Source organism: Acanthaster planci, linkage group LG09 (genome assembly GCF_054643075.1).
Source record: "Acanthaster planci isolate LZ-2023a linkage group LG09, COTS_SCS, whole genome shotgun sequence".
NCBI lineage: Eukaryota > Metazoa > Echinodermata > Asteroidea > Valvatida > Acanthasteridae > Acanthaster > Acanthaster planci.
In genome coordinates this window covers 13,520,531-13,534,253 of record NC_141785.1, presented here as the reverse complement: position 1 = coordinate 13,534,253, position 13,723 = coordinate 13,520,531, and the positions used below count along the sequence as shown (strand labels likewise).

The 13,723-nt window shown below is 42.4% G+C and overlaps 1 protein-coding gene across 2 annotated transcripts in view; it reads right to left on the bottom strand.

The window, feature by feature from the left end:
- LOC110982219 (active breakpoint cluster region-related protein-like) overlaps positions 1-13,650 on the bottom strand; it is a 52,038-nt gene extending 38,388 nt beyond the window's left edge. For both annotated transcript variants that reach the window (XM_022240491.2, XM_022240492.2), the window contains exons 1-2: positions 13,296-13,650; positions 10,931-11,791 (exon numbers count right to left, since the gene is read on the bottom strand). In XM_022240491.2, coding sequence (XP_022096183.2) covers positions 10,931-11,791; positions 13,296-13,332 — 898 coding nt within the window. In that variant the 5' untranslated portion in view covers positions 13,333-13,650. The remainder of the gene's footprint in view (positions 1-10,930; positions 11,792-13,295) is intronic.
- Between the last annotated feature and the right edge of the window lie 73 nt (positions 13,651-13,723).

Below are 13,723 nucleotides of genomic sequence, written 5' to 3'. Positions count from 1 at the left end.
CTTCTTCATCATCTTGGCAATCACTTGCGTGTCCTATCAAAACAAATTGTGCAGCTCCTTAAAGCTGACATGATAGATGATATCGTTAATATCATAACTTGACATCTATCCAATAATGAGCTTTTTGGTGGTGTGCACCTGGTCTCAGCTTGAAGATAAAGACACCATACATGTACATGGGGGGGGGTTAAGTCAGGGAAATATATCTTGGAATTTTAAAAAGGGTATAAAGCCACATCTTTACGGGAGTTAATGGCAAACAAACCCTGACGAGATACATCCTGGTGCATGTACCTGATACTTGACAACTTTACCCTGCATGCATGTTTGTTGGCTGTACATTAAAATCTTTGGTGGAAACAGAACATAACATGTGCGTTCCCATATACAGTATACAAATATAAAAGTCATTCATATTTTTATATGACAAAAAAACCAGATTTTTATCCTTTGTATGACAGAAAATCTAAACAAAAAAAAGGTACTGTCGATCAATTTGTGACAAGGTTAGTTAATTTTTAAATACATGTGTGGAAAAGTACAGCACCTAGGGAACTATACTTTGTATATTTATTTGCACCACATAGAAAGCACTGCAGGAAAACACTTTACAATCTAATACAATTAGACAAGGTCAAACTACTTGCCACTGTACAGTTGTATGTGTATTTGGACAACTCTGTTCATATTTTCAAGCGGGTTAAACACATCCCTTGACCTTTAATTACACGGGTGACCACACACTAGTCATCGTCATTTCCTCAAGCACTACATGTAGGCCGACAGTGTACATGTTTGGAAATACCCGAATTAACTATCCACATGACAAAGGAAACTTCAACTCACTTGGACCTAACAAATAAAGCCATCAGCCTAATTTACCAGTTTATACATGCACATGTACTCCACGTAATTTACAACCCTATAAATACACCACATACATGTATGTCAACACAACGGAGGAAATGAGCGCATGCAGGACCGCTGTGCTTGATAATCCAAGAATTCAACCTAGAAAAAATTCTTTTTATTGAGTGAAAGATGCACTCAAAGTCCAAACACAGTAATCTAATGGAAGCTGATTTACAAACATGCATTGCAGGGACAGGGATGATCTGTAAATTGTTAGGAATTGACTTCAATCAAATGCTACACTCTTTGTAGTTGTACCTGTGGTGTTATTTGTAGCTGTTTAATACATGTACATGTGTAGCTGATATCTGACTTTTTAGGTTGGGCCATTTTACATGTATGCTTACTCTGCAAACAAAACACTAAATTTCTTCTGTTTTTGTAAGGGGGGTAAATGCTCCCTTTGTAATTATTTAGATTATTTATTAGAGTGTAATGGATTAGTATTATTTTCTCAGAGACATAATTTGTTGGTCGATATTTTACCTTCAAGGTCATCCCGTTAGTTCCACAAGCCGGGTTCCGTGTTTATTTACATTAACTACTGGAGTCAGCACAAATAAGCACATTTCATCACTATTATTAGTACTTATTTTTGGAAAGAAAATCTTTATTTTGTGCGATTGTAAAATTTCCATACTTTTACAAACAAATATCTAACCAGGATGGGTTTATTGTCATTTATCATAACATCTTACAGGAATTAGGTACAGGAAAATTAGGCTCTTTTTTAACCATTACATCATACTTATTGTTGCTAAGTTACTACGTGTGCAGGCTCCTGCAGTCGCCTGCCCTGAGATCCACAGGTAACTTTGTCATAATTATAGATCGATTTTGGTGCTAATAATTCATGTTTCGTTTGGGAAAGTAATGACTGGGGTCCTATGTCAATATAACCGCAGAAGATCATGGATCATTCTAATGTAAATTTCAGTCATGTTTCGGTGGAAAAAATGGTGATATTTTGGGCTTGAAAAGTTTAACTAAAAATGAACTTTGGCGATGGTTGTACAAGTGTGTAGGTACTGTGTAGGCCCATGTAGCATTAATGCCGTGCACATGTACATGTAGACATGAGGCCCCGGGCGTACGTCGCTTTTTCGACTTGGGTTATAATTTTTGTGGGTCTTTATAATGCCGCTGTGGGAAGCATAATCACACATCATTGTAATGTAAATGTATTTCACAACTCCAAACTGCATTGCTCCTATTTTCTCAAACTGTATCTTAGATTATTTTTTTGTATAACGTACATGTTTTCTACAACATTTGAGTCGCCTGCCCTGACATCCACAGGTGTAGGCTGAACGGTGTGGCAGACGAAATAAATTGTTATACACGAGGCAAGCTGACAATCCTGCTTCAGTCTACCTACATCCTTCGAGTCCCAAGGATCTGGGTGCCGATTCAGTCCTTCCCCGTCCCTTCGTAACCCAAGGAGGCCCCTACCTCCAAGCGCCCCACCCTGCCACATTTCTATCTAAAATTGGTTACATATATCCTTGAACACTTTGATGACAAAAATATACATGTCTTTTTCTAAATGGCATTGCATTGAAAAAGTAATGACACTGACTGCAGGTACAATGTACGGCATATCAAACAAGCATACGTGCATTATGTGCAATATCTCCCTTAAAGGGAACAATTACGTATCCCTGAAAAGCAATGTCCTAGAATCACAGCAGCCCTATGTGTGTGTGTGTGAGCGCCTGTTCACCCAGACCGGGCCTTGGGAGGTAGTGGGGCATCCTGCAGAGCCATGCCAGAGGCTTCCTGGCCCCAAAATGAGAGTGAACAACAGAAAAGCTGTACAGTATCTCCTATTGGGCAGACTGTGCATGAAGTAAAAGTTCAAGGTCTGTCCTCTACATGGGTTTGTACCCAACAACTTGCACCAATTAAAAAGAAAGAAAGAAAAAAAAAACCTGGCTTTTGGTGCAGATACATGTATGACTGTCACAAGTTTCGGTTTTGTTGACGTCCTTGAAGCCTTGAAGGTACTGTATTTAGTAGGCAGTACATGAAAAATCTAGTGGACCTGAGTGGCATTATTGGTGGGTGTCTGCTTTACTTTTGATAAGCCCATTCAAACAAGGATTGGATTGAATACAGACTTTTGTTCAGAGTTAGTAACTGGGACAAGAAATGAACAATTAGGATAATCACACAAGTGAGAATGTATCATCCTGCAAATTTTTAAAGTGGAATAACTACATGTGTGAGCGTTGATTGAACTTGTAATTTCAACAGCACCGGTGATACAATATACAACATGAATTAAAATGGGGTGAATGTCTTGTATGGAAATTAAAAAACAAGTTGTCGTCTGTTTTTGATTTGAAAATGAAAACAAAGAAACCAAAAACAAGTCATTTTCTATTTTTGGATGTAACAATGAAGAGCTTGTCTTTCCTTTCAAAACCAAATACGATAATCGTATTCTTTTTTATTTTCAATGTGAAAATGAACACAAATGTGATCTGTTACTCCATTATTTAAGAATGAAAAACAGTTCCATTACTCATTGTGTATACATGTACATGTATATGTGAGAAATATCTTTGTAGGCCATTGAATCAAACTTGGCTGAATTAGAGCAATATGAGGAATTTGTTGCTTCTGAAGTAAAAGGAGGAACAGTTCGCAAGGAAATTTCTGGCATGCTTGAAGACAATTTTTATCTTGAGAAGTGCTCTGAGACATCCATAACACCTCCTCAGAATTGTACGTGTGTAGTTGGACGACAATTGGAATAACCTTTAAAGCAAGATTACTTTCGCCTTTGTTTTCAACAGGAGAAACAAACAACAATTTCTTCATCCTTCCCTCTTTTTCATTTTCAAATCAAAAATGGGAAAATGACTAATTCTTTTTTGATTTTTTTTTTAAATTGAAAAATGAAAAACGACATGTTTTTAAGTTGTTTGATATTCGTTTTCAAATCAAAAACCAAACGAATGAAACGTACATGTACAGGGACCATACATGTACATGTATTATTTGTCACTCTTTTCTTTTTGGTTAGTTATTCTTATCAATCCAACCACTTACAACTTAAGTGAATTACACACAGTGGGCACTTCCTTTTTTTCCTTTGGAGAAAAAAACTGTTGATATCCATTCAAATGTATACAGAGAGAGTCTGACCAAAATTATCTTCATTCTATCTCCTACTGGGATTGCAAGGGCTGAAGCATACCACACTGCACGGTACTGACTGCAGTAGTACACATGTACAGTACATGTACAACTACATGTAGCCGACATGTACATGTACATTGTTTGTCCGAATGTTGTACATGTACTTCTCATGTTTCTAGTCATGTTATCATGGTCATGCAAATGATATGGAACTCATCAACCACAACTAGACACACCCATCCCTCTGTGTGTACGTACATGTACATGTATGTACACAAGTACATATGTACACACAGAGGGATGGGTGTTCACATACGTAACCACTTTTTGATCAGGTACTGCAGGAGGTAATTTGATCATGAATACTTTCACACTAGTAGAAAACCACCATCAGGAGGTGGGGGAAAGTGTACATGTAGAATTTTCAAATAGCTGTGTACACAGCACAGTCCAAGTTTGAGTTTGCGAACGGTCAAATACCAAAAAAAAGAAAGAGTTTTTAAAAAAATGCCACAGAAATGGTGTGACCACCTCCAAAGATTAAACAACTGTTTCAAAACAAAAGTTTGTTCATAGAGTTTCTAGTGTACATTCTTCAAGCAACTTTTTTCTTCTTTTTGTCTTGGTCACACGTATTCACAGTGCATCTAAGAAATACCCAAATACCAACCAGTACATCAGGACATTTTGTACATGTAGATAACCTTTAAAGACCAAGGGTGATAGTGTTTACTGTAAACATGCGGAAAAAGAAAAAAGAATGCAGAGTGCTTTAAATGAGAATCAAGAACCTGCAAGTAATAATGGGATTTGTGTTGAGTAACATTGTGTTCTCCCAACCCTGCATGCTGTGAACACATCAGCAATTAATTAAAAAAGGCTCTAACCCTGCACAAATTAAAAAACACCCCTAGTATCATAAAGTGGGTCCTTGCTCTATGGTATTATTACCTAAGCCAATATGCTGTTAAAGCACACCAACCTCTGCTTAATTACTCAAATGTTATCCACTTGTACAGCAAACCTTAGGACTGCTTGTCCAAATAAAGGCTTGGAGAAGGTTGGTCATGGCAAATATGCACAGCCCAAGATGGAAAAAGAAGGGAAAAAAAAGGAATGTCAAGATTATCTGATACACGTGGGTGTTATTTCTAACACATCTATTTCACAGTTTTGTGGATCTTAAGCACTTTTGTGTGTTGAGTATTTAGCACTAAAACACCATCGAATTGCAAAGGAAGACTTCAATGTTTAGATATCTTCTGAAAATTGATGGAGCACACAAACATGTCAGAATACATACATGTATGTGCGATGTAATCTGTGGCATATACATGTAAATTCTAGGCCCCACATGACTATGTTTCCAATGAGAAAAGGTCAAACCTCATGAAGGAGTGGACTGACAAGAGAAGATACATTATCTTGAATACTGGAAGTGAAATACATGTACATGTATGCATGCACACCCGCATTGTACAATTTGTGTGTATCAATGCTTTCTACAATGAAAGTTCTTTCTTCTCTAGAACCAGGAAGTTTATTGGTTCCGTATTCATTTTATACAGGTACCAGGCACCTGTAAGCACAGTGTACAATGTATATGTACATTTTGTACATGTACACGTATGTTTATCCGAGGGCAACACAACTCCTCATACTATGGGCTAAAGATGTATTTATACATACAAAAATTGACAAAAGCTTGCTGTATGCTAGTTTCCAAAGTTCTACTAAAAGCAGATGAAAACACGTACATGTATGTACATGTACAGTACTCAATTTCACATACACTGTATTTGCAATAAATGGGATGTAGACATGTTTTAATGTTTTTCTTACTCCTTAGTAGTAAGCATCAGACTGAACATTAAAAGGGGGTGACTGATGGGTGGTTGAAGTTTACAGTTGATCTCAGAATTAGACGGAAGTTGTGCTGCGCACGCCCACAAGTTCACCCATACATGTACTGTAGATGGCCATACAGCATGTACATGTAGTGTATGGGTGTACTAACACCAACATGTACATGTATGTATTGTGCATGTCATCTGAATACTGTTTGGTGGTTTTCATTGTATTGTGTGTAACAGGCACAGAGTCTGAGGTACAGTACCATTGTGTTTGTAAATGACTCACTTTGGAAGAAGTCTATGGGATGATCAAACAGTAATTCTAGGTCATGTGCATTACAGTCAGCCTTGTGTCATCATGATCAGTTGCAAAGATCATTATTGTAAATGTAGCAAGGGTTTCACCTGCATGTACCAGCATGATTGCAATTACCTGTCCCTTCCCAGAAATTAAAAATTATCTGCCCTTTCCAAATATGAGCAAGGCCATATTTCTACCAAGTACAGTACCAGCACTTCAGAAGGAAATGTGTAGATCTATAGTAAAGATTGCGGTAACACCATGTATTTATCTCTTCTTTGAGTATGTGTGGTTCTGAGAAGAACTGGGGAATAACTCGACGTTGGTGTAGAGGGGGATCCAGATGTAGGGATTAGCTCGGTGAGGCGTTAAGGCGGGAACAGTGATGGCAGGAACAATGGATGCTGCACTGGATCCTGGGGCTGCATGCCCTGTGTGTGTGTTTACCGGAGCGTGTCAGTTGGAGTTGGCAGTGGGAGAGTGAATAGCTGGGTGTTAAGGGGTATAGAAGAGCCATAGGCTAACTGAGGGGGAAACCTAACTAGGGAGTCCTAGGGTATAGGAGACCCATTGGACTGGGATGTGAGGATGGGGCGCCAGATATCGCTGATGTTGAAGCCGATGTCTTAGGGAACTGTGTCGTGCTTGATGATTTCCATGGCTTCTCTAATGCGGCGGGGATTCCATCGTTCGATGCTGGTGATAAGTTCAGCTTGGCTCCAGTTGATTTGATGGTCCTCAGTGTGGGAGTGCTTAATTATTGATGACTTTTCCAGCTCTCCCTTCCTACCATGGGCTTTGTGCTCGTTGATTCGGGTAGGGAGGTCCCTGCCCGTCTCGCCGATGTACACTTTGCCGCATTGGCAAGGAATTCTGTACACCCCCGGTCTGCGCTGGGGGTCCTGTCGGTCCTTGTGCGAAGTGAGCAGGTGATGCAACTGTAGTGGGGCTGTGTGAAAAACTTTAATACCATGCTTGTGGAGAATCCGCTGGATGTGGTGGGAGGTATTGCCTAAGTAGGGGAGGGTAATGGAACTAGGGGCCCTAACTAGTTGGCTTTGGGTATAGGAGACCCTTCGGCCGGGGGTGGATCTGGGTTCTTGGGTCTTGACTTGTATCCGTTACGTTGCAGCGCTGCAGTGATGTGGTGGGGCGAAGGATTTTGGCAAAGTGCTTGGCTGTGTCGTATGTGGGGCCTCCTCTGGGGGGCCTCCTTGGTGGGGAACACCAAACACCACGTCAAGAACTCGGACCAGTTTGCCGCCCTCATCCAAGACCTCACCCTCCAGCCAGACGACACCATGGTCAGCTTTGATGTCGTCTCACTATTTACCAATGTCCCCACCTCCGACGCCACCACCATCGCAAAGGACAGGCTTGCAGCAGACCCTGCCCTCAAGGACCACACAGACCTCACTCCAGAACAGCTACACCACCTGCTTCTCACCTGTGTCAAGTCATCGAGCTTCCGCTGGCGGGACAAATTCTTCGAACAGTCAGCTGGAACCTCCATGGGATCTCCTATATCCCCGGTTCTGGCTGACATGTTCATGGAGGAATTTGAGCAGCTTGCCATCAATACATCAGACCACAGGCCCAAAGTTTGGCTCCGATATGTGGACGATACTTTCGTCATCTGGCAACACGGGCAGGACAACCTCCAACTTTTTCTGGAACACCTCAACGGGCTTCACAGCAGCATCCAATTCACCATGGAACAAGAACATAATGGCAACATTTCGTTTCTTGATGTTGAAGTGACCAGAAAGGAGAACGGCAGCCTAGCACGCACAGTCTACCGCAAGCCCACCCACACGGACAGGTATCTCCACAATACGTCCTTCCACCACCCCAAGATAAAGTCATCCGTCAACCGGGCCCTGGTCCGCAGGGCATACAACATCTGCGACAAAGAATTCCTCGGTAAAGAACTCCACCACATCACTGCAGCGTAACGGATACAAGCCAAGCCAAGTCAAGACCCAAGAACCCAGATCCACCCCCGGCCGAAGGGTCTCCTATACCCAAAGCCAACTAGATAGGGCCCCTAGTTCCATTACCCCCCCCCCTTACTTAGGCAATACCTCCCACCACATCCAGCGGATTCTCCACAAGCATGGTATTAAAGTTTTTCACACAGCCCCACTACAATTGCATCACCTGCTTACTTCGCACAAGGACCGACAGGACCCCAGCGCAGACCGGGGGTGTACAGAATTCCTTGCCAATGCGGCAAAGTGTACATCGGCGAGACGGGCAGGGACCTCCCTACCCGAATCAACGAACACAAAGCCCATGGTAGGAAGGGAGAGCTGGAAAAGTCATCAATAATTAAGCACTCCCACACTGAAGACCATCAAATCAACTGGAGCCAAGCTGAACTTATCACCAGCATCGAACGATGGTATCCCCGCCGCATTAGAGAAGCCATGGAAATCATCAAGCACGACACAGTTCCCCAAGACATCGGCTTCAACATCAGCGATATCTGGCGCCCCATCCTCACATCCCAGTCCAATGGGTCTCCTATACCCTAGGACTCCCTAGTTAGGTTTCCCCCTCAGTTAGCCTATGGCTCTTCTATACCCCTTGACACCCAGCTATTCACTCTCCCACTGCCAACTCCAACTGACACGCTCCGGTAAACACACACACAGGGCATGCAGCCCCAGGATCCAGTGCAGCATCCATTGTTCCCGCCATCACTGTTCCCGCCTTAACGCCTAACCGAGCTAATCCCTACATCTGGATCCCCCTCTACACCATATAAGCTCCACTCCCAGTTAGAATCCTGCAGTCTCCTGAAGACGGACAGAGTACACTGTTCGGAACGTCGAGTTATTCCCCGGTTCTTCTCAGAACCACACATACTCAAAGAAGAGATAAATACATGGTGTTACTGCAATCTTTACTATAGATCTAGTTTCTTTCACCATGAAAACCTGTAAGTCTGAAATGTGTAGACTTAATCACAGAGAAATTTGGGGGTATTCAATTTAAACAAGCAAAAACTTCTTGTCCAAAATTTGTTTTAGGCTGTCCTCAGGACAGGTGCTAAAATGAGAAACCGGTCATATGTGTATAGCATTTGGTATCAAAGTTTTCTGAAAGGCTAGTTTCCAATAAACATTGAAAATATTTGCTAAATCCCCCCTCCCCCCAAAACAATCGGCACCTCAAAAACAAGTAATTAATGATAATAATGATATGAACAGTTCTTATAAAGTGCATAATACTATCAAGTGCACCGAAAGTCATTCTTAATGAAATTCTTCATAAACTGTCACAGCTCCCTCAGGGTGAGTACACATGCAAAGCTAGTTGGTGCCATTTCAGGTACTAATAACCATCTCTGCCCTAACACCTACCCATTTAAAATGTGTACTCCTGGGTGGAGAGAGGAGAGGCAAGTAGGGGTACCGGTAAGTGACTTGTTCAAGGTTAGAACGTATACCCAGGAGAGGATTCTAACCAGTGACCCTTTGTTTGGGACTTGCAAACCCCGATCCCCAGGCTGTGGTTTCACACACTTACATGTACATGTGTACGGGTATATCTTTACTTATCTGTGATGAATACCCAGTCCACGCATTACATGTACATGTACATCTACAGACGGGGGAAAAGCAATGACTCTTCTACATCAAGAATTCACATGCCATTCCATCAGTAAAATCAACGACTGGGTGGCTCCTCAGAGCTTTCCAACATAGGCCGTGTCCAAAACGGGCTTCCAGAGCTACGGCTAGGTCTACTGTCTGCGCGTCTCCACGCATTTCCAATGGAGTGAAGACCTAGAGCTAGCTCTAGACAAGAGATTCGGATGCAGCCTTACATACTGTTACGATCCCAGTTGATCCGAATCCTTTTGTGTCTCCCTGAAAAGGTACGTGTGGAATTTATGCACGTTCCAAAAACCTATAAAAGACTCCGTAGTCATTGATTTCGCTCTCAGTCAGTGCCTATATGCTTTTAGCATGTGCGTTTCGAAATAGCCGGCGTTGGGTCAGCACCTCCTTGTCGTCTACGCCTCGATTACTGATGCACCGTGGCCAAGGCTGACACCGCTGAGGGACCGTGGACCCTGGAGTGTCGTGGCTCCATGTGGAAGCCGAATCTCGGGGATCGACACTGACCTGCATGTCTGAACTGGGCTGTTCTGGCGTGGAGTGCGGAGGTGCTTGGCCCGACGACCGCCCCTTTTAGCCATGGCACTGACTGGGCGGGGCCTAATTTTCTTCTGTTCTTGTGTTGGCTCCTTAAGGTAATCATACTCGGCCGAATATAATTTGCCTCTTCGCATATTAATATATTTTTGCCGGCTTGCTAATTTTCAGTATAATTAATTCTGCTTGGCTGTGCTCATGTAAATAATTTCCTTTTATGCTTTTGACTGTTCAAATTCACGATGCCTTTGCATGAGAAGTTTAAGTTGCAGCAAACCACTAGATTTACTTTGTTTTAATTTACTGCTTTGCTGATTTAAGTTAATAATTAAATGTTATTCCAAATTAGTTCCTTTATTGTCCTTTGCTCGTATGTTTTAGTGTCCTGATTCCCGTCTTTTGATTTTTCTTCTGCCGTGCATTCTCCGCACGTAACAATACTAGAATATTATGAAATTTGAAAAATACCAGTAAATGTATACCCCCTCTCCTTTGTTTGCAACAAAAGTAATTATCTGTTGTTTTTTACTCTGCCTTGTGTTCCAACTTACCTGTGTTTCGTGTGTCATCACTTTTGTCACTGGAAGTTGGCATGTCATTTCGTCGGGGAGGGACAGGGGCAGGTCGGGCTGGGGTTCGTTTCAGTGGTCTTGGGGGTAGATGCTGGTGCCCGTCCACCACTGTTGGTTTGTTGAAGTCGATCAGCGTGCTCACCCTCATGCTGGTGGTGAGCGGACGGTCCGGGTCAGGACTACGGGCAAAGACGTCCTCCCCTTCCGAGTCCTCGTTGGACACGTTGCCATTGTGCATCTTCCGCAGGAAGTCCAGGTTCTCGTAGATGCCCTCAATGTCCTCATCGGAGCTGTCATCATGGAGGGCGGCCAGGGTGGGTCTGTTGTCATACAGCGGCTTGTGCATCGCCTCTTCCCTCCTGTCCTCGTCACCCCCGGGGCATCTTGCCTCATCCCCCTCGTCCGTTTCATCAGTCTCCATCTCCATTGAGCCCCGTGGAGTGTCTAGGCTCCCCTTGTCCATCACCACATCGGTGTCGTCATCTGTGTCCAGACCCATCTCTGACTCCTCCGAGCCTGTGGACCGGGCATCCAGGCCCTCGCTGGCCCGGTGGTAGCGGTTGATCTCCTTCTTCAGCCACTCCTGGCAGAACTTCTCCAGCTTGAGTTCATGTCGGAGCTTGTGGATGCGTGACGTGTTCTCCCTCAGGTCTTCCTCCAGATTGGCCAGGATCTCAGTGTCCACTTCGCTGAAGCCGGCAGCAGTGGATTCATCAGGGCTCTTCGTGGCACTCTGAGGGGTTTCTATTTTGAGGAAGTGCATCTCGGGAACCTCCAGTTCACCAAAGTTCTCCTTCCAATCAAATGTGAACTGTTCCTGGATGGTCACATTGACCGTCTCTGGACACAAAAATCCACAAACATGCCAATTTGTAAGTAATTAGAAAGAAAATATACACACTTAAGTAAAGTTCTACTAAAAGAACAGTAAGAAGTAAAAAATGAAAGGAATTTTCATTGAGAATCTAACTTATCTAAATATGTGGCACATACCTTAGCTTGTAAACTACTTGTACTTGAGCGAAACTTTGTGGGAATTGACAATGGCTTTGTACATGAATAAAGGGTGAAAATGTATTAACCGTTTACAGTATGGATATACATGTACATCCATACAACTTTTGGGGTTGTGACACTTGCAGATTGAAAGACTTTTAAAGTGTCCAGGTTTTGGACATTTCCACCTTTTTTTTAGAAGTGCATGCCCTCTTCTGTTATGAGTTTTTTCTTTTCTAATGCAACGCCTTTGGTGGAAGTAACTTGAATGTTGAGGAACATTTGGAAGAAGAAGTTATGCCAAGTCCCCAAAACATGATAAATATTTGGGAAAGTCTTACTTTTATCATGTTCAGGCTTGGTTTGTGGCACCTCTCTTTCCTTTGTACAGTATGGAGAATCACTCGCCCCATTTCAATACGGGCGATTCACAATAGTGCGCCCCCAAGAGTTTGCAACACATTGGCCAATAACAACGCCCGGAATTTGTCGACCCTTTCCAAATGTGCATCGGGTTGACAAATTTCACGCATTAATTGTGATTGGCCAACACGTTGCAAAGTCTTGGGGGTGCACTGTTGTGAATCGCCCGTATTGACAAGAAAAGTTTAACTTTCTACATCCTTCACAAATTAAGAATAGTGTGAGCATAACAAAACTGTTGAGGATCCAAAGGTGACTTTGGACTGACACAAGCACTGTAAGTATGGTAAGAAGGCTTAGATGTTATATGTAAAGAGATAAGCTGAACTAACCACTTAATATTAGATGAATGGATTCTAAAGCTACGCGTACAATGTAGTTAAAATTGCTCTGTTTGGAACTCCTTACTGGAGTAAACCTTGCCTTCTGAGCAAACTTCCTGACTTCTGGGCCAAATCAGCAGTCTGCTATGAGACAACATGTTCTTTTAAACCTTCTTCAGGGTATTAAAAGTATTAACCTGCTATAATGTCTATAAATGGGAATTTCTTGTAGTCTAAAACTTGTGGCTGAAATAATTAAAAGAAATACATTGCTACAGGACATCTGGCGATCATGAAAATCCTCACTTATACTAACAGACCTCTTTTTAAATAACACTGTACATAAACTATGTCTTTTAACTGTCCGAACTGGTAAGAATGACCGTGCAGGAAGGAATCGCAAAGTCCTAGTCCTATACAAAATTAATTAAATCACCATAAATGTATCAACACTATCAATCCTTCATTCGAGGCCAAATTTTGCAAACTATTTTGTAAGATCCCGGGGGAACAAAACGGATAAAGTTATCAAACATAAAGACAGTTTAACGTCAACAAGTTCAACAGTTTTGCGTGAAAAAAAACTTGAGTAGGATATTTACCGTGCGGCGTTATCCGGCGAGAGTGACCAACAGGCATTTTGACGTCGCGGTCTGCCGATACAGTTATAATAACGTTAGACTAAGAGAGAAGTTTTATCAGTCAACGGAGTACCACTCGTACAAACTGTATTCCACACGCAAACTTCTGGTCAAATCATATTTTTAGCACTTAATTGTGTGTTCTTAGTCTGATTTGATCGACAGCTATCACAGCACGCTGCTCTGTCTTTTTTCGGAGACAAAATCCACTGTATTTTCAGCAAAGTTCTGGTTTCGGTCGACCGCACTGATTCTCTTCCGTACGGCCGGCGTCCCGTATCAACGACGTGAAAACTCTCAATGTTCGTGTTGTCGTCTGCACACTATTGTTATTCACATTGGGCTGGAATATAAGCTGGTTCCATTACACCACGAGGGATGCTCGCTTC